This window comes from Hibiscus syriacus, unplaced genomic scaffold (assembly GCF_006381635.1).
Source record: "Hibiscus syriacus cultivar Baekdansim isolate YM2019G1 unplaced genomic scaffold, ASM638163v2 tig00000991_pilon, whole genome shotgun sequence".
Taxonomy (NCBI): domain Eukaryota; kingdom Viridiplantae; phylum Streptophyta; class Magnoliopsida; order Malvales; family Malvaceae; genus Hibiscus; species Hibiscus syriacus.
Window position 1 is genome coordinate 1,557,718 of NW_024061840.1, and position 21,624 is coordinate 1,579,341.

General features: G+C 37.7%; 1 protein-coding gene across 3 annotated transcripts; it reads left to right on the top strand.

Annotated features, from left to right (window-relative positions):
- Nucleotides 1-635: 635 nt before the first annotated feature.
- On the top strand, nt 636-21,501 carry LOC120119448 (SNF1-related protein kinase regulatory subunit beta-1-like). Of its 3 annotated transcripts, none has more exons than XM_039139276.1 (5): nt 636-736; nt 847-1,048; nt 20,124-20,302; nt 20,430-20,592; nt 20,972-21,501. In XM_039139276.1, exons 2-5 carry the CDS (start codon nt 857-859, stop codon nt 21,287-21,289), a joined length of 852 nt encoding a protein of 283 aa, XP_038995207.1. In that variant the 5' UTR covers nt 636-736; nt 847-856; the 3' UTR covers nt 21,290-21,501. The 3 variants fall into 3 exon arrangements, with proteins under 3 accessions (XP_038995207.1, XP_038995213.1, XP_038995197.1); XM_039139282.1 differs by having other exon boundaries at nt 645-736; nt 815-1,048; XM_039139266.1 differs by having other exon boundaries at nt 649-743; nt 844-1,048.
- The last annotated feature ends 123 nt before the right edge of the window (nt 21,502-21,624 follow it).

The following is a 21,624-nucleotide window of genomic DNA, read 5'->3' on the forward strand; positions in this document are numbered from 1 at the left end:
ACTCGAGACTCGAGCTGGTGGCGCAGTCACATAGGGTTCTGGCGCAGTGGATGTTGACGGTGCTGAGTATGCAGCTTATAGATCGTTCAAAAAGAACTAAATCATGTTAATATTATTAGGTTTTCCAAATAAAATTGGGTTAATTATGGAGTTGGTCATCAGAATATCAGATTAATTAATATTTTTAAGATACTTACAAATTGATCACCAAAATTGATTTAAGAAGATTGAGTTAAACATAAACGAACATAACCGAACGAACATAACGGAACGTTCACAAACGTAAAAGAAAGAACGAGATCTATGTTCATGTTCGTTCATTTAATTAAACGAACATAAAATTTTATTCATATTCGTTCATTTAATAAATAAACGCACATAAATAAATTTTCTGCCACACGATTTATGAACGGTTCACTGAACATTAAGTTTATTTACATGCCTATTCAAAACGGCTACGATCAAATCTTATTAATCGAAACTCGTGGGTTTTGAATCTGGTGGGCCTCATTTAACTATCCACGTGGCGCAAAGTACCACGTCAGATTATCATCCCAGTCATCTCAAACGTTAGAAAAAAACAAAAAGGTCTCAGGAAATTAAACTAGGAATGGTTTTACATTTAACTTTTCCCCTTTAATTTTATCCTAGAAGGAAGAGCAAAATGAAGAGGCTCTGAGCAGAAACAACCGTTTGCCGGCCCTTGCAGTTGATTTAGGTTTCAGTGTCAGTCTCGGTAAATACATCCAAGTTCAGTTTCCTTTCAATCAACCTGCTTTATTCATTTCAATTACCAAAAAAATTTGTTTTTCAGCTGTTTTTTGTTTTCCTCCGTGGATCCCTCAGCACTGAAGATATGGGAAATGCAAACGGGAGAGAAGACGGAGCCAACGGGGATCTCTCTGGAAGCTTCAACGGGGACGAGTCGATCATTCTTGGAGCCGCCTCTCCAGCAGCCGCCGTTCGCGTTCCGTCATCTGATTCAATGGCTAATACTCCGCCTCAGAGCCCACGCCGGTCCCGATCCCCTCTTTTGTTCGCTCCTCAGGTGAGCATTTTAGTTATCTTTTCACAGTCCTTGAGTTGTGTTTTTAGTATTCTAAGTTACTCAAATAATAGAAACTTAGATTTTGCTTCATAGTGCATAAGATCGGGGGGGGGGGGAATCTGAGGTTTCATTGCAAATTTGAATAACTAACTGAAGAAGAATCTTTGTTTAAAAGTTTTGAACTGTTTCAAACAATGAGACGTGGAAGATAATGATTTTTTGCTTATTTATCTTGGTAATCATTTGGTAAATTTAGCTAAAACTGGTGAGTGGGGAAGTTGATACCAAGTTTTTCTTCTTCATAGCAGTGCAGGGGTTTTTCTTTTGAGATATTGATCGAAGAAATGTGACTAGGAAGTGAAAAAGAATTGATTAAAAAATCAATGATTTTGTTGGATCCTTAAATACAATGTGTCATAACCATTTTTTTTTAGGTAAAACAATTTAATATTATTTTAAAAACGATTACGACTTTATTTTGGAAAAATTGATGATTTTGAACGGATTTGAATAAAATTTAAAAGAGTCGCCATCGACCTTTGGGTTAGGTAGGTCGAATACCCAAAAACGTCTTTTAAAAACAATTTTAAGAAAAATAATTTTATAAGACAAAAATTTGGTCTACGTTACCAAAGATTCATTTAATACAGGTTCGGGAGTCGGTTACGTGTGGGGAAGGATAAACACCCCCACAACGCCCAAAATTGGTACTGTGTCGCTTACACATCGTCGTAAATGGTGGAAATTACAATTGGAATATGAAGGAAAAAATATGATCTATTTATTGAATATTTGTTAAAATAAAATAATAGAAATACTTCACTTGGTAAGAAATCTCAAGATTTGCAATCCTCCAACGGGAAAGCTATCTCATCTATTTCTTATCTATAAAGTATATCATATCTTTGAATTACCACTAAATAATATCGTCATGAGTAGAAAATACAATATGCTTAATTTATGTATCATTAATAGTAACATAACAACCATTAATACAATAAAAATTATGAGAATAATAAATAAATTATGATTTATTTATTGAAAATAAAAAAATCCTTTTCTCGATAAGAAATCTCGAGATTTGCAATCCTCCGCCGAGAAAGCTACCTCGTCTATTTCTTACTTGTAAAGAATATTTTCTCTTTAAATTAAAAGATAATGACGAAAATTGACATAAAATACATCATATTATACTTTTCCAAAACATACATCACTCATATTAAGATTCAATGAAGAAATAATAATAAAGATTAAAATTTAAATATTAAACAATATGACCATCAAATAAATTAATCAAAAGATAAAAACAATGAAAATAATTTCTATAAGCTTGTAAAAGGAAGAATTTGCATTTTTATTATTCTGTTTGAACGTCGTATCGGATTGTACCACTTCGATCAAGTGATACTTTCCACGCCCGTTCTATAAAATCAAATATAATGAAAATAAAATGCAATTGGAAATATAAACATTTACATTAAATTGAATTAAATACATTACTTACATAATACAAATAACCATAGAATATGTAAAAATACATTCATACATAAATAACTAAAATAAAACTAAGTTAACATTTCAAACCAAAATACAAACCAAATAAGCACATATGATAATTTCAGGGACCAAAATACAAATACAGAAATTTAAAGGGCTACAATCGAAGAAACAAGAGTTAAATAACTAAACTGAAAATACACAAAGACATGAAGGATAAAAGAAATATTTAAACCAAATGCCAAAACAGTGACTAAAACAGAAGATGCATAAATCTGAGGGCCAAATTCGAACTTTAATAAAAATGTAATAATAAACAGATAAGGACTAAAATATAATGAACGTAAAATAAATAGACATTAATCGAAATTTAACCCAAAATATGATAATAGTGATCAAAATAAAAGTTTCATAAATAAAGGGTATAATGTCTAAACTTTCTGAAATATTAACAATAACCAGTCCAGTGACCAAAATGAAGAAAAACATAAATTACATGTCCAAATTCGAAGATTATAAAACCTACATAATATATAGACTAGTGATGTAAACAAAACAAAATAAAACTATAGGCTCGAAATAAGATTGCATGGACTTCCTTTAGTGACCAGATTACACCCTTACAGAAGCTTGGGGGGACCTAAACCGTTGTTTACCCATAAATGCTAAGGACACGCGTGCAAGATTACAGAGGTAAGAGGACCAAATGGGCTATTAGCCCTTAATCCCATCACTCGGCCTCACTGCTTCAAAACGACGCCGTTCGTCGTCTGAAATATAACCCTTTTAAGGGTTATTCTGAAACCCTAAAATCATATACTCTCCCTCTCAGCCGTTTCACTCTTTCTTCTCTCCCTCTCATTTCCTCAGCCGATCTCCCTCTCTCCTTCTCATTACAGAGAGCCGAAAAGGCTCTCAAGCTTCTCCTTCTCAACCCCTTTTTCCAGCAAACAGAGAACCCAAAACTCCCCGGCCACCGTGGATCGGTGGCCATGGGGAGTAAACTCATCTCTCTCTCCCCTAAAAACCTAAGCGACTCAACACCCTAAAACCCACCTCATTCCAACCCTAACCAACCTAGAAGAGGAGAAGGCTTTACCTTCAGATACGGGGCTAGCCGAGATCGGAGAAGGTCACAACGAGGTTCACGGTGGTGGTTCGAGGAAGAGGTAAAACTTTCTCTCTTCTCTTTTTTTTTTATTTTTCTGTTTCGATTTTTCTCTTCGTCCCCTCTGGTATATTTTTGTTTCCTTTTTGCTTTCTTTATATTCAGTATCTGGTGAGATGATGATATCTAGAAAAAATAGGATATGGGTCTTACTGTCTTTGCATGATTACCTCCCGATTTTTCGGGATTTAATCTGTTTTTTAAATGGATTCTAGGATTTAGGCTACTGTTTTTACAAGAACCGGTTACTGTTCATGCAGGAGAAAAGTCGGCGGCGACGGGACACCTCGGCTTGGTGGCTCGGTGATTGGCTCACGGTTGCTCACGCGGCTCAGGCATGACTGGTGAAGATCAACGTGCGGCTGAGGGATTGGACTCTGGCTTGAGCGGCGGCTGTGCAGTTGGGGATTAGGGTTTGAAACCCTAAACTGATTTAGGGTTTGAAACCCTAAACTGATTTAGGGTTTGAAACCCTAATCTGATTTAGGGTTTGAAACCCTAATCTGGTGGGTTGTTGGGCTCCGGGATTGGGCCAATTGTAATCTGAATTGGGCTTCTAAGCCTACAAAAAATGTAATATGTAAAATAATTAATAATAATAATTAATAATAATAAAATAAAATAAATAAAAAAAATAAAATAAAAAAAATAAATATAAAAGACCCGGACAAAAACGGGTGTCTACAGCTGCCCCTCTTTGCACATACTTGTGTTAACAAGAACAGTGCAAAGACGACAAGCCAACACGTTTTTGTCTGGCTCTCCCTTTCAAACTTAGAAATTGAATAATGTTGATTGTTGGGGACGACACTGCTCATACGTGATGAAGAGTTCGGGTCGTCTAAGGGAAACACGATTCCTACATGATGAAGAAATCTGGTCAAGGGATGACACGACTCATACGCGATGAAGAGTTCTGGTCATCTTTAAGAAGGGTGATAACTCGGTTCCTACGTGATGAGGACGGCTGATTATCAGGTTGACACGGCTCTTACGTGATGAAGAGATCTGGCCATCTAAAGGTGATAACACGGTTCCTACGTGATGAGGACGGCTGGTTATCTATGGTTGACACGGCTCATACATGATGAAGAACTCTGGCCATCGTTAGGAAGGGTGATAACTCGGTTCCTACGTGATGAGGACGGCTGGTTATCCTAATGTTGACACTCTCCTACGTGATGAGGAGATCTGGTCAGTTGATGTTGACTGATTCATTGCTTCAATAATAAAATAAGTCTCGAAGATCCTGTAAAAATGGTCATATGCCATGATTTCATGTTAGCAATATGCCTAAGGATGATATAATGCATGTTTAAAGAGTTATGCTCAGTTCGATCCTGGCATTGGGAATCTCTCATACTCCTTGACCGGAATATGCGATATTTATGCGTTTGTCCATGCCTGGTTACTTCCTTGACCTCTCATTAAATATTCTTTGACTTGGTCCTTCTGATCTACCCCGAGAGAGTTTATCTTGCCTCTTTGATTCTTTGGTCATTGATTGATTTTTCAGAGAAAATTCATTCAGAATGGCCTTTCCTTGTTGCATGCCTTTAAATTGGGACTTCTTTGCTTGGGAAAAGTATGATTATGTTGAAACTGATTTCTTTAATTTAAACCCTCTTTTTTCTCAATGATTTGTTTAATGATTGATGGGAGCGTGCTTTTGTATGTGTTCTCTGGCGAACACCTGTTTCAAAATCCCCATACTCTGACACTTTTCCGAGTAAGGCATAATAACCGATGTTATTGATTAGTAATTTGGTGAATATATGCGAGGATATTGAATCAAATTCAAAAATTTCACTGAAGATAGGTAATGAGAAAGTACAATCTTTTGGGACAAGAAAACAGGTATATACAAAGGAAAAAATAATGGACAAATATAGTGAATATCAAATGCTGAATCCTTTTACTTCTTCACTCCAAATCTTTCTTGAAAGTTGACATGTGTTTCGAAGATTCAGATCGTACAAAAGATGTGTGAGCATGAGAGTCTTTCCCTAAACTGTTAGGCTTCCGAGGGAATCCACCATTTCAAATTCTGATTATTCGAGCCGTCCATTACGGATTTTCAACTCGAATCCTCCTTTGGTTTCAAGATGCCCATTTTGGGTTTTCATCTTGAACCCTCCTTTATTTATTTTTTCTTCTTTTTCATTTTTCATTTTTTTCATTTCCTTCTTTTTTTTTTTTTTTTTTTTAAGTGTAATATCGCTTGACCGAATCTGAATTCACGGGATTAGGCAAATCTTCTCCATCCATTTCTGTTAACACCAAAGCTCCTCCTGAGAATGCCTTTTTTACAACATAGGGACCTTCCCAGTTCGGCATCCACTTCCCTCGAAAGTCTTTTTGCATAGGTAAGATCTTTTTTAGTACCAAATCGCCTTCACGAAATTCTCGAGGTCTGACTTTCTTGTCATATGCTCGTATCATCCTTCTCTGGTACATTTGGCCATGGCAGATAGCTCTCAGCCTTTTCTCCTCAATCAAATTTAATTGATCAAACCTACTTTGTACCCAATCAGCCTCGTCTAGTTTCAACTCCATCAATACTCTCAAAGAAGGTATTTCCACCTCAATAGGTAAAACTGCTTCCATCCCATATACCAAAGAGAATGGTGTTGCCCCAGTAGATGTACGAACGGACGTGCGATAAGCAAGCAATGCAAAAGGTAATTTCTCATGCCAGTCTCTATATGTTTCAGTTGCTTTTGTGATGATCTTCTTGATGTTTTTATTCGCTGCCTCTACTGCCCCATTCATTTTGGGCGATAAGGAGCCGAATTGTGATGTTTGATCTTTAACTTTGTGCAAACTTCCTTCATTAAATCATTGTTCAAATTCAATGCATTATCTGTGATGATCCTTTCAGGTGTTCCATATCTACAAATGATTTCTCTTTTTAGAAATCTGCACACTGCTCCTTTTGTGACATTAGCATAAGAGGCAGCTTCAACCCATTTGGTGAAGTAATCTATAGCCACTAAGATAAAACGATGTCCATTTGAGGCCTTCGGTGAAATTGCCCCAATGACATCGATGCCCCACATTGAAAACGGCCAAGGTGCGTTCATTACATGGAGTGGTGAAGGAGGAACATGTATTTGGTTATCATGAATCTGGCATTTATGACATCTTCGAGCAAATCTGATACAATCTCCTTCCATAGTGGACCAATAGTACCCAAACCTCATGATTTTTCTAACCATTGTGAATCCATTAGCATGTGTTCCACAAACTCCTTCATGGACTTCCTCAAGTATTTTCTTGGCCTCAATTCTATCCACACACCTCAAAAGCACCTGATCCTTGCCCTTTTTATACAATATATCTCCATCAAGGACATACCCCATTGCTAATCTTCTTAAGGTCCGTTTATCATTCCCCGCTGCCTCTGCCGGGTAAGCCCGATACTTTACGTATTGGAGAATATCATAATACCATGGGAGATTATCATCCTCTTCTTCCTCTATGTTGCAACAATGAGCTGGCATTTCTCTTATACTCATCCGAATAGGCATCATTCGAGATTGATCATCGGCCTTAAACATAGCTGCCAACGTAGCCAAGGCATCTGCCATTTGATTTTCTTCACGAGGAAGATAAGCAAAAGAAATTTCTTCAAACTCTTTGATCAACTCCATCACTAAGTTCTTGTATTCTATCAACTTGGAATCTCGAGTCATCCATTCCCCGCGAAGCTGATAAATAACCAGAGCAGAATCGCCGAATACTTCTAGGCTTTTAACTTTGCGCTCAATTGCAGCTTGAATACCCAAGATGCATGCTTCATACTCTGCCATATTGTTAGTGCATTCAAAGGCGAGCCTACTAGTACAAGGATAATGATCTCCCTCAGGTGAAACTAGTATTGCCCCAATTCCATGTCCCACAGCATTAGAAGCGCCATCGAAGTTCATTTTCCATGTTTCATTTTTCGGAGTACCCTCTTCAGTAACAAATATACTCATCAAGTCCTCGTTCGGAAAATCAAATTTTACTGGCTCATAGTCTTCTAATGCTCTGCTTGCCAGGAAATCTGCAATAGCACTTCCTTTAACTGATTTCTGGTTCATGTAGACTATATCAAATTCGGACAACAACATTTGCCATCTCGCCATCCTTCCAGTTAGAGCCGTTGATTCCATCAGGTACTTTAACGGATCTAGTCTTGATATCAACCAGGTAGTATGATACAACAAATATTGTCTCAGCCTCTTAGTAGTCCATACTAAAGCACAACACAGCTTTTCGATAGAGGAATATCGAGTCTCACAGTCAGTAAATTTCTTACTGAGATAGTAAATAGCTCGCTCTCTTCTTCCAGTTTCGTCATGTTGGGCCAACACACATCCCATTGACTTCTCAAAGACAGTCAAATATAAAATCAATGGTTTGTTTGGGATTGGTGGCATCAAGACAGGAGCAGTAATTAAGTAACTCTTAATTCTATCGAAGCATTCTTGGCAACTATCATCCCATTCTCCTGGGTTTTGCTTTCTCAGTAATCGGAATATTGGATCACATTTCTCGGTCAACTGAGAGATGAATCTGGCAATATAATTTAACCTTCCCAGAAAACCTCGTACTTCCTTTTGCGTTCTAGGGGGAGGTAATTCCAGAATTGCTTTGACTTTATCAGGATCTATTTCTATCCCATTCTCACTGACTACAAATCCCAATAACTTCCCTGAAGTAGCTCCAAATGTACACTTGGTTGGGTTAAGCTTGAGCTGGTATTTTCTTAATCTTAAAAATAGTTTCCTTAAGACTTTTACATGTTCTTCTCCAGTTTGTGATTTGGCAATCATATCATCCACGTACACTTCTATATCCCTGTGCATCATATCGTGGAACAACGTAACCATGGCTCTTTGATATGTTGCCCCGGCGTTCTTAAGTCCAAAGGGCATCACCTTGTAGCAAAACGTACCCCACATTGTCACAAAAGTTGTCTTTTCCATGTCTTCTGGGTCCATCTTAATTTGATTGTAACCTGAGAAACCATCCATGAAAGAGAACAGAGCATGACCAGCCGTATTGTCAACCAAAGTATCGATATGTGGGAGTGGAAAATTATCTTTGGGGCTTGCTCGATTGAGATCCCGGTAGTCAACACACATCCGAACTTTGCCATCTTTCTTTGGAACTGGCACTATGTTTGCTACCCATTCAGGGTATTTGGCCACTTGTAAAAATCCAGCATCGAATTGTTTCTTCACTTCTTCCTTGATTTTTAATAGCATATCTGGTCTCATTCTTCGAAGTTTTTGCTGAACAGGCTTGCATTCCGGCTTTATTGGCAGCTTGTGCATCACAATGTCGGTTTCCAACCCCGGCATATCTTGATAAGACCAAGCAAACACATCCCTATACTCCCGAAGAAGGCCTATAAGACCATCTTTTATTTTTGGTGAGAGTGAAGTGCCAATTTTAACTTCCTTTATATCCTCTTCTGTTCCCAAATTTATTGTTTCAGTTGTCTCTTTGTGGGGCAATATTTGTCTATCTTCTTGCTCCATCATTCTAACAAGCTCAGAGTTTAGCTCACATTCCTCTTCATCTTTATAACCCTCAGATTCTTCGAGACACATGTCATTTTCAAAATCAATTTGTGGTTCAAAAATATCATTACTCGAACAGTTGATATCTGAAGACCTGCGAATCAAAAGGAGTATATTTGGCTGTGGACAAAAATTTTATCTAATATTTATCAAGAGAATAATTATCAATAAAGAATAAAGAATACTCAAGAGATGAATAAAATACTTGCTAAGATTAGAATGAAAGAAGAACACTGTTTCATTAAAGCAATGACAAATAACAATTTGTCCTTTTACAAAAGCCCTATTATATTTGGGGTCAAAAGGAGACAGATTTGTTATTATGCATTACTTTGAAAAGTGCTTATAGAACACAGGGAGTTCTTCAACAGTGTAATTGTTCAAAACATAGCCAGGAGGACACGGACGGATTGATGCCAAGGAACACTCTCCAGTAGACTCTTCTGTGATAACGTTGATGCTCAGGCTACCCGATAAATCTTCAACAATTTCTGTATCTTCAATATCCCCTGACTGTTTCAGCGTGTCAATCATAAATCCTCCAGACACAAAAGATTTGGAGAGTGGTGGAATGACCATGGGTCCCCAAACAAGATCTTCTCCCTTTACTCTTGCCTTCCTCCTTTCCTTAAGCTTTTGTGCATCCTTGACTTTATCATGGTACGTTGGTTTGTATCCGAGACCAAAATAATTTCTCTTAGGAACTGAAGCCGACCCTTCAGTGATTCCTTGCAGTTTCTTTCCCAAGCCTTTCCTTACCTTTGCTCCTCTAGCTAAGGTCTCCTTTAATTGCATCTTTGTATTTTTTGAAAGATGAGGAATGGGAATTCTTTTGCCCTCAGAGATAAAAGTAGCATTAACAAATTCCAAGGACTGGAAGGAGGACTCTAGTGCATTTTCATCTACCCCTACATATGGTGCATCTGTAGTGATAGAGGCAATGATGTCTTCTTCCGCTTTGATGGTCACTAGAGTCCCATCAACAATGAATCGGAGCTTTTGGTGAAGGGAGGAAGGAACTGCCCCAGCCATGTGAATCCAGGGTCTCCCTAGCAAGCAACTATAACTCGGATGAATATCCATGACAACAAAATCTACTTCAAATGTTGTAGGGCCAATTCTGAGAGGGATGATCATCTTCCCCATTATCTTGCGTTCTGTCCCATCAAATGCCCTTACAGCATTGCCACAAACCCTCATTCGTGATACATCCACAGGAAGTCTATTTAGAGTGGCGAATGGCATAACATTCAAGGCCGATCCGTTGTCAATTAACACCCCTGAGACGATGACTCCTTTGCAATGAGCCGTAATGTGTAAAGCCTTGCCCCTGCCTTTTCCTTCTTCAGGTATTTCGTCATCATAAAAATAAATAAAATTGTCTGCATTAATATGATTTACCATCCTGTCCACACGTTCCACTGGTATATCCTTCCCTACAAAAGTTTCATTCAGCACTTTGATCAGAGTATTTCGATGTACTTCCGAATGCAACAGTAGAGATAACATTGAAATCCGCGCTGGGGTCTTATGAAGCTGTTCCACAATATTATACTCGCTGTGTTTCAGAAACTTTAAAAATTCCTGAGCCTCTTCAATCTTAACAGGCTCATTCAATTTATCATCAGGATCTTTAATAACCACATCCCTTGCTTTATCAGCCTTTCCAGGAGCATAGCATCTTCCACTCCTGGTGAAAAATCCAACTTCAGCAACCTCTTCCTCCTTACTCTCAGGAGTATTAATTTGGCATGTATAGTCCCAAGGAACACTCTTGTTACTCTTGTAGGCAAAAGGCGCAGGGGTTTTGATCACCACCCTAGATGTTATACTTCCACTGCTGGCCTCGTAATTTGGCTTCGATATGACCAGGACAGGCTTTTTTAAATTCTTTTCAGCTTCCCTTGAATTTTCTTCAGAAGCGCAGATATATCTTTCATTCTCACTCATTCTTTCTTCATAGAACTGCAACTCCTGCTTGTTCATTAATTCTTGGACTATCTGCCTGAATTCTTGACAATCCTGAATCTGATGACCATTTTCACCATGGTATTCACAAAAGTTCTCTGTCTTTCCCGTTGAGCATTCATTTCTAGGGCTTAACAACCCTCTCTCCTTTATTTGAGCATATACCCATTTCAGTGGTGTTCTTATTTCTTCAATTCTCCTCTTAATTCTCTGATTTTCCTCAATAGCGTTCACTCCCTGATTCTGATGATTTGGGAGCGGGTTTGCAGCAACACAGGGTGCTTCAGAATCATTAAAGGACACCACCTTTCTCTTGATCAGATCTTCAACCACTCTTTTAAAAGCGAGACACTTTTCAATGTTATGTCCTCTGAGATTTGCATGATACTCGCATGTCTCATTTTCGTTGAACCATTTTGGATAAGGTGGTTTAATTGGATCAATGAATTTTGGTGATACTACGTGAGCTTGGACTAATCCATGGAAGAGCTCACTGTAAGTCATTGGTATGGGAGTGAACGTCATCCTTTCATTGTTATGCTCGCGCTTAGTCTCTCCTTGGGATGAAGAAGAGTTTCCCATCTTCGGCTTACTCACAGAGAAATTTACATTATTCACCTCTCCTTCTTTCCTTTTCACATAGGGTTTCTTTGCAGGAGTTTGGCTACCGACAATCTGCCCCTTCTTTAATGCTCTCTCAATCATCTCTCCACACATCACGATATCAGAGAAGCTCTTAGTTGCCACTCCTAACATATGATCAATATAAGGAGATTTTAACGTATCTATAAACATGGTTATAAACTCCCTCTCAATAAGTGGTGGGTGCACTTGAGCAGCAATATCCCTCCAGCGCTGAGCGTATTGTCGGAAGGTCTCATTATGCTTCATCTCCATATTTTGGAGAGTAACACGATCAGGCATCATATCGGTAACGTGTTGATACTGTTCTTTAAACGCATTGGCCAAATCCTTCCAAGACCCTATTTTAGCTCGGGTTAATTTGTTATACCATCTGACAGCTGACCCCGTCAAGCTGGCCTGGAAACAGTGAATTAATAGCCCATCATCCTTCACGAATCCTGTCATTCTTCGACAAAACATGGTCAAGTGAGCAACAGGACAAGTTTTTCCATCATACTTTTCAAATTCCGGCATTTTGAACTTTGGTGGTAATACTAGGTCTGGCACAAGACTCAATTCCTCTGCATTCATTCCGTCTTGAGAACCCTGCTTTCCCATTTCTTTAAAAAACCCTTTGCACCAGTCCTTTAAATGCTCCGGTACTTCCGTTTTAGGTTTCTCCATTTCCTCAGGATCTACATCAATATACTCATAAGGACTGTTTTGAGGGTTAGTCGTGGCCATTTGAACCTTTACAGCTGAAGACCCTGCAGGATGTTCCCCTAGCTTTTCAGGTGAGATAACTAGTCTCGGGGTAGACTCCTGCCTAGAAACTTCAACAGGGGCAGCGCTTGGTTCTTTAACTGTTTCAGTACGTAACCCAGACATCTTGGTCATCATCTCATTCATCATATTAGCCTGGCTTTGCAGTATTTGATCTATAATTGACTTTTGTGACTGATCCATCTTTGCCTGCCATTCTTGTTGTATTCTTAGTAAATCTTCTTGCATTTCTTTCTTTAATTGATCAAGCTTGGCCTCCATGGCTCTACTTCGCGTGTGATAAGGATTGGAGTTCTTACTTGCCAGAATCGTCTGTCACATAACCCTTCGGAAATTAATTTTATTGTTCTTTTAAATTCGAATGCATATTATTGGTAATGTGCTATAAATGATACATTTTATTGGTGATGCATGATGAATATTCTTATGCATAATGAATGATGCAAGTATGAAATGCAAATAAAAGGCGTTGACCCAAGCAGTAACCATTCGGAAATACTTTCATTGGATAAAAAGTTTCACTCATTACAAAGGAGTTCTATTACATATAAGGCCTAGCCCTCAGACTCAGCTCTACAATTTCATTCATAATGGCGATGATCTCCCTTGCATATTCAGAAACCGGATTTGTGCGCAGTTGGATGATCTCCGCTCTATTGGCTAATTCGTTCATATACCGAGCCACTTCACCCATTTGAGCAATAGCTTCCCCCATCATGCGCTCGCGTTCTTCTACCAAGGATCGATAGTGCTCATATGTATTTTCCCATCCCTTATTGATGCGTTTGATTTCTTTTTCTAGACTGGTAATATGAATTCGGCATTTCTGGAGTTCACCTTTCAATTCTCTGATTTCCTTCTGGAAGGATTTGTTTTCTTCGAGAGCAACTCTTAGGTCCACTGAAGCGGGAGGAACTTGCACTTGCAGAAGGGATTGCTCAAGGCTCGATACATGACTTTTGAGCTCATCATTCATAGCTCGAGATTGGTTCATCTCACGTTCGAATCTCATCTGTAATTCTCCCATTTCTCCTGTGAGCTCATCTACTTGCTGACTTTTTGTCGAGAATCTCTGCATCCACGATCCAATCTCTGCCTGCTTTCTATCGAGGAATCGATTCCATCCCTGTCTCTCAGACCACATCTCTTCTTTCTTTTGCTTTCTTTCTTCTTCAAGCTCTAAAATTCTTCGATCTTTGTCCTCAAAGTCCTCAATTATACGGTTCATCTCAGTTTTTAACCCTTGGACTTGATTCTTTTCTTCTTCTAATTCTTTCAGGCTGACTTCTTTTTCTTCATGGAGTTTTTGAGCTCTACGAGCCTCAACTTTATACTGCTTGATCAATTCCTTTTTATCGGCCTCTAGCTCGCATACTTTTGCTTTTCCAGCTTCTATCTTCTTGATCTGACACTTGTTCTCAATTTCCAGACTTTTGATTCGCCGTCTTGCAGCCGCTAATTCTCTGGATCCAAGTTTCTTTCTCACTTGCTGCACCCTTTGATAATCTTTTTTAAGTCTTCTAAATCGGCTTCCACCTCCTCTTTCCGTTCTCTCATCATTATAAACTGTCTGGCATGAAATTCAGCCTCGATAGTCAACATGAAGTTTTCTCTCTCCATCTCTTCTATTTTCTTGGAATCTTTAGCCCTTTCCATTTCAAACTCAATTCTTTGGATTTCCAAATTCGAAGGGATATTTCTGATTTGTTCTTCTATCGACCTTGATCCCTCTCCAGATGTTAAAGGTATCTTATCATTTACCCTCCTGATTCTCCAGGCTTCATAATCAGGCGTCAAGATAACATCCGCTCCAATTACTTTAGTCCTAAAAGTCATCCTCCAGGAATCAGCCACATCTTTGATCTTCTTTCTATAATTGCCTTCTTTATAATCAAATTCAGCACCAGTCAACCCATGAGTCACGGGAACAAACTGTCGGGCACCGTACTGTCTCAATATCAACAAAGGAGCGTATCCCACTCCTCCCCACAGTCCCAGTAATATAATCCAGTCCAAATCTCCACACTTGAACAAGATTTGTGTATGCATCAGCCACGGGGTTCGCCATGCTATGTTTTGACTCTGTAGATTCCGGAAGAAATCAATCCATTGATCTTTCTGAGATACTTCAGGCCACTCCTTCGTAAGGTACTCAGCAATAGGAGAATAATCTTTCAAAAAACGGTTATAGTTGACTTTTTCTTCCTTCCAGAAATGGCTTCTGATCCACACAGTAAGCAATTGAGCACAACCCATAAAACGACCTCCCCCCAACCTTCTACATATATTCAAAGATCGAAAAGTTTCAGCAAGAATTGCATGGACTGGATTCACCTCTCTTCCTAACTTCTCAACCAAATCGACTACTGCTAGTTCGATCAATCCCAAACATTTTGGAAAGATTACCAAACCATATATACCCAAAGCAAATACATCTCTACGCACGTTTTCATCTACATGTGCTTCAGCTATCTTTTGTAAGTGAGACCACGGCACTCCCTCACTTTCTCCCTTGCGTTGCAAACGATCATTCACCCATTTATCGCTTGTGCCCGAGATCTTTGCAAGCTTTGACTTAAAGGAAGGCCCTTTTATCGACCGGGAGTAAACTTTGTCCACTTTAACGCTTGTCAAATTCAACAGAAATTGGTATTCCTCGAGGGTTGGAGTCATGTCCTCTCGGTTGAATGTGAAACAACTATAGGCCGGATTCCAAAACTGTATTATGCATCGTATGAGAACCGGGTCTACCTTCACGTATATCAGATGAAATATATCCCCATAAGTCTGCTGAAAAGCTTTTCTCTCAATAAGATTCCAACTTTCCCAAATTGTTTTCAATCCCTGAAGCTCATTCTGTTTTAAAGAAGCTGGTGTATAATCAGACAGATCTGACACGTAGTTCCCTGATAGACTATCTCCCTGCTCTTTCTGCTTGGCTTCGGACCAGTTCCTTACATCTGCTGGATTCACTTCTCTGTTTAGGAAACTCCTTTCCATCGTGAAAGTCTTTCCACTTTATCGCTACTCACAGATCAATCGCCTTTTCTAATGATATGTCTATGCAGTATGAAAAAAATAAACAAAACAAACAAAACAGTTAGTCAAAACAATTGCATAAATTTAACATAAAAATATAAGTAAAACAGGAAATAAATCTATTCTATTTATGCATTATCTACCTGAATAATATTCCTCAAAAAGGGTCCTACCCAAACATGCTCTCTACCCTCCTAAATTAATTAAATTCTAACTGCACCTAAATTCTATTTCACATGCTTTAACAGAATAAATCTATTCTACATACTCAAAAATAAATAAATAAAATAAAAAGGTTAGAGGGTTTCTCCATTGTGTACGCCTATTTTGGGTGCCTATTGACGGACAGAGGTTCAGTATGACTCTACCTAGTGTGACCGTTCTATGGTTCACTATATGCATGGTTTCAGCTCTAACAGGAAACAAAGGAACTCGAATTGTCCTTGATGTCAGTGCCCCCTTGGGCTACCAAACCCTCAATCCTCACCCATTACAGGTTTCAAACGGACCGAGTTCAATTCGAGGGGATTCACTGCCTTATACCCATACGAGGAATAAATTCCTACGAAGGTATAAGGTATGTATCCCATGGGTTATTTGCTAAAACTCATACGAAGAATAAATTCTTACGAGAGTAAAGCAATTACCCTAACTAATTTGGATCAAAACTCATGTCTAGAGCTCATGTTATGCTAATGAGAGTGATGTGTGTGAGGAGAAACAAACAAACCTTTGACTCAAAAAACAGGAAAAAAACACTCAACGAGAACTAAAAAATCTGAAAAAATGAAAACAATTAAAATGTTAGTATATAAAAATCAATAAAAATTCAATACGTAGATCATAGTTTTACTAAAGATTCGAACTTATAATTTCCACCATAACGACCATATATAAGCGACCGACAGCCTGACTCTCTAGTCCCCAGCGGAGTCGCCAAGCTGTCATAACCATTTTTTTTTAGGTAAAACAATTTAATATTATTTTAAAAACGATTACGACTTTATTTTGGAAAAATTGATGATTTTGAACGGATTTGAATAAAATTTAAAAGAGTCGCCATCGACCTTTGGGTTAGGTAGGTCGAATACCCAAAAACGTCTTTTAAAAACAATTTTAAGAAAAATAATTTTATAAGACAAAAATTTGGTCTACGTTACCAAAGATTCATTTAATACAGGTTCGGGAGTCGGTTACGTGTGGGGAAGGATAAACACCCCCACAACGCCCAAAATTGGTACTGTGTCGCTTACACATCGTCGTAAATGGTGGAAATTACAATTGGAATATGAAGGAAAAAATATGATCTATTTATTGAATATTTGTTAAAATAAAATAATAGAAATACTTCACTTGGTAAGAAATCTCAAGATTTGCAATCCTCCAACGGGAAAGCTATCTCATCTATTTCTTATCTATAAAGTATATCATATCTTTGAATTACCACTAAATAATATCGTCATGAGTAGAAAATACAATATGCTTAATTTATGTATCATTAATAGTAACATAACAACCATTAATACAATAAAAATTATGAGAATAATAAATAAATTATGATTTATTTATTGAAAATAAAAAAATCCTTTTCTCGATAAGAAATCTCGAGATTTGCAATCCTCCGCCGAGAAAGCTACCTCGTCTATTTCTTACTTGTAAAGAATATTTTCTCTTTAAATTAAAAGATAATGACGAAAATTGACATAAAATACATCATATTATACTTTTCCAAAACATACATCACTCATATTAAGATTCAATGAAGAAATAATAATAAAGATTAAAATTTAAATATTAAACAATATGACCATCAAATAAATTAATCAAAAGATAAAAACAATGAAAATAATTTCTATAAGCTTGTAAAAGGAAGAATTTGCATTTTTATTATTCTGTTTGAACGTCGTATCGGATTGTACCACTTCGATCAAGTGATACTTTCCACGCCCGTTCTATAAAATCAAATATAATGAAAATAAAATGCAATTGGAAATATAAACATTTACATTAAATTGAATTAAATACATTACTTACATAATACAAATAACCATAGAATATGTAAAAATACATTCATACATAAATAACTAAAATAAAACTAAGTTAACATTTCAAACCAAAATACAAACCAAATAAGCACATATGATAATTTCAGGGACCAAAATACAAATACAGAAATTTAAAGGGCTACAATCGAAGAAACAAGAGTTAAATAACTAAACTGAAAATACACAAAGACATGAAGGATAAAAGAAATATTTAAACCAAATGCCAAAACAGTGACTAAAACAGAAGATGCATAAATCTGAGGGCCAAATTCGAACTTTAATAAAAATGTAATAATAAACAGATAAGGACTAAAATATAATGAACGTAAAATAAATAGACATTAATCGAAATTTAACCCAAAATATGATAATAGTGATCAAAATAAAAGTTTCATAAATAAAGGGTATAATGTCTAAACTTTCTGAAATATTAACAATAACCAGTCCAGTGACCAAAATGAAGAAAAACATAAATTACATGTCCAAATTCGAAGATTATAAAACCTACATAATATATAGACTAGTGATGTAAACAAAACAAAATAAAACTATAGGCTCGAAATAAGATTGCATGGACTTCCTTTAGTGACCAGATTACACCCTTACAGAAGCTTGGGGGGACCTAAACCGTTGTTTACCCATAAATGCTAAGGACACGCGTGCAAGATTACAGAGGTAAGAGGACCAAATGGGCTATTAGCCCTTAATCCCATCACTCGGCCTCACTGCTTCAAAACGACGCCGTTCGTCGTCTGAAATATAACCCTTTTAAGGGTTATTCTGAAACCCTAAAATCATATACTCTCCCTCTCAGCCGTTTCACTCTTTCTTCTCTCCCTCTCATTTCCTCAGCCGATCTCCCTCTCTCCTTCTCATTACAGAGAGCCGAAAAGGCTCTCAAGCTTCTCCTTCTCAACCCCTTTTTCCAGCAAACAGAGAACCCAAAACTCCCCGGCCACCGTGGATCGGTGGCCATGGGGAGTAAACTCATCTCTCTCTCCCCTAAAAACCTAAGCGACTCAACACCCTAAAACCCACCTCATTCCAACCCTAACCAACCTAGAAGAGGAGAAGGCTTTACCTTCAGATACGGGGCTAGCCGAGATCGGAGAAGGTCACAACGAGGTTCACGGTGGTGGTTCGAGGAAGAGGTAAAACTTTCTCTCTTCTCTTTTTTTTTTTATTTTTCTGTTTCGATTTTTCTCTTCGTCCCCTCTGGTATATTTTTGTTTCCTTTTTGCTTTCTTTATATTCAGTATCTGGTGAGATGATGATATCTAGAAAAAATAGGATATGGGTCTTACTGTCTTTGCATGATTACCTCCCGATTTTTCGGGATTTAATCTGTTTTTTAAATGGATTCTAGGATTTAGGCTACTGTTTTTACAAGAACCGGTTACTGTTCATGCAGGAGAACAGTCGGCGGCGACGGGACACCTCGGCTTGGTGGCTCGGTGATTGGCTCACGGTTGCTCACGCGGCTCAGGCATGACTGGTGAAGATCAACGTGCGGCTGAGGGATTGGACTCTGGCTTGAGCGGCGGCTGTGCAGTTGGGGATTAGGGTTTGAAACCCTAAACTGATTTAGGGTTTGAAACCCTAAACTGATTTAGGGTTTGAAACCCTAAACTGATTTTAGGGTTTGAAACCCTAAACTGATTTAGGGTTTGAAACCCTAATCTGATTTAGGGTTTGAAACCCTAATCTGATTTAGGGTTTGAAACCCTAATCTGGTGGGTTGTTGGGCTCCGGGATTGGGCCAATTGTAATCTGAATTGGGCTTCTAAGCCTACAAAAAATGTAATATGTAAAATAATTAATAATAATAATTAATAATAATAAAATAAAATAAATAAAAAAAATAAAATAAAAAAAATAAATATAAAAGACCCGGACAAAAACGGGTGTCTACACAATGGTATAACAGATTTTGATTGGTTCAGTTCATTGCTTTTAAAAGATTGTTCGAATAAGTTGCTGTATTTTCACTTGTTAAGAGGGGATGCTTGGATGTTTGATCGTTGCTATCATCTTTTGAGCTGACTATTGATGACAAACTCTGAACACATGGATTGGAATCTTCTTTACTGTTTGAATCCTCTATCTCTTTGTTTTTTTACTTTGGTTTTGGATATTAACAAATCAACAATTTTCTCAGATAGTACTTTATCTTTGTTTTAGAAAGCAAAATTGTTTCAGTGCCATAGTGATATTATTTCGACACCTGTTTGGTTTACGGTCTATTATTGGGATTGCCAAGAAATGAGGAGAGATTGGAGAACTGTGTTTATATTGATTTACCTATGAAGCCAATAGTTTTGTATATATTGGAAGTGGTATTTCAACAGATGGTCTGGTTGTTTTCGGTGCATTTTCAGGTTCCTATAGCTCCCTTACCAAGTATGGGTGGCCATTCCTTTTTCAGCCAAATTTGGCGGCATGATTCTCCTGGTGTTGCTGATAGTCCATCTGAGAAAGGAATCCCTGTAATCATTACATGGATTTATGGTGGTAATAATGTGGCTGTGGAAGGTTCTTGGGACAATTGGAAATCAAGGTAGGTCTTAAATTCCTTAGTATTACAGGCACACATTTTCATGCATACAAAATCCTGCTGTTCCTCTTTCCGTCTGCAATCCAAGCATGGATGGCATATAACGAAGTCTATTATCGTCCTATTCCAGGAAGACACTGCGGATATCTGGTAAAGACCACTCAATTCTTTTGGTCCTTCCATCTGGCATATACCATTACAAATTTATTGTTGATGGCGAATGGAGATATGCACCTGATTTGCCCTTTTCAGCTGATGAAATGGGCCACATTTGCAATCTTCTTGATGTTCATGTATGTATCTTCTTAAATGTCCCGCTCCATTTTTGAATCTTTTAACTTTTAATTTTTTCTACCCCATGTGATGATGATTTTGTGGGCTGGTGTAGTATGAGTGGTTGACATGCAAAACTGATAAATTACAAATTTAACATATGCTGTTGTGTATTTTTTTTTAAAAAAAAGAGGGTTTCGGGTATGTTATATCAAGCACACAATGATGAACATGAAAGATATGTGTCACGTTGGTCCTTTCACATTTAAAGCTTCTCATTAATTGGTTTTATGAATTTACCTTTTTTTTCTTTGGCTATAATTAAGATCTCAGTGATGCTTGTTGTGACCATTTTTTTCCATCTTCGTTTACTTGTTTACTTCTCACTGTTTATTGCAGGACTATGTGCCCGAAAATCTGGATAGTGTAACTGAGTTTGAGGCTCCGGGATCTCCAAATTCCAGTTATGGTCAGGCATTTCCAAAGGAGGAAGATTTTGCAAAGGAGCCTGCTGTAGTTCCATCCCAACTACATCTAACGGTCCTCGGTCACGATAACCAAGAGATAGCATCATCCTTGAAGCCTCAACATGTTGTACTTAACCACCTTTTCATCGAGAAAGGATGGACATCGCAATCCGTTGTTGCCCTGGGTTTGACCCATAGGTTCGAGTCCAAATACATAACTGTTGTACTCTATAAGCCACTCGAAAGGTAACAGGTAATTCTCCCAAGCTTCAATCTGTAAAGAAACCAAAGTAACTTTTTGCTTGTGAAGAAAGGTGCCTATATTCTATTGATCTGCTTTGACACTTCAACTTGCCCTTTGTTTTGTTGTACACTTTTTGGTGCAAAGTATGTCTCAACCCGAAAAATAAAAGATCGGGTTACAGACGTTGAGATTTGAATTTCAGTATATAATAATTTAAATTCGTCTGCATGAATCGTCCTGGTTAAGCTCTGGTTATGGTTGTTGTACTTTCAACATTTGTTACCATAAAATGTTTCATATTACTAGCAGCTTGAAAGCAAGTTGCTTATGCAATTTTTGCT

Excerpts from the sequence above, each read along its gene's own strand:
- LOC120119448 (XM_039139276.1), top strand. The coding sequence starts at position 857 with ATGGGAAATGCAAACGGGAGAGAAGACGGAGCCAACGGGGATCTCTCT. Across the intron at positions 1,049-20,123 it reads CTCTTTTGTTCGCTCCTCAG|GTTCCTATAGCTCCCTTACC; the intron begins GTGAGCATTTTA and ends GTGCATTTTCAG. Across the intron at positions 20,593-20,971 it reads GCAATCTTCTTGATGTTCAT|GACTATGTGCCCGAAAATCT; the intron begins GTATGTATCTTC and ends TGTTTATTGCAG.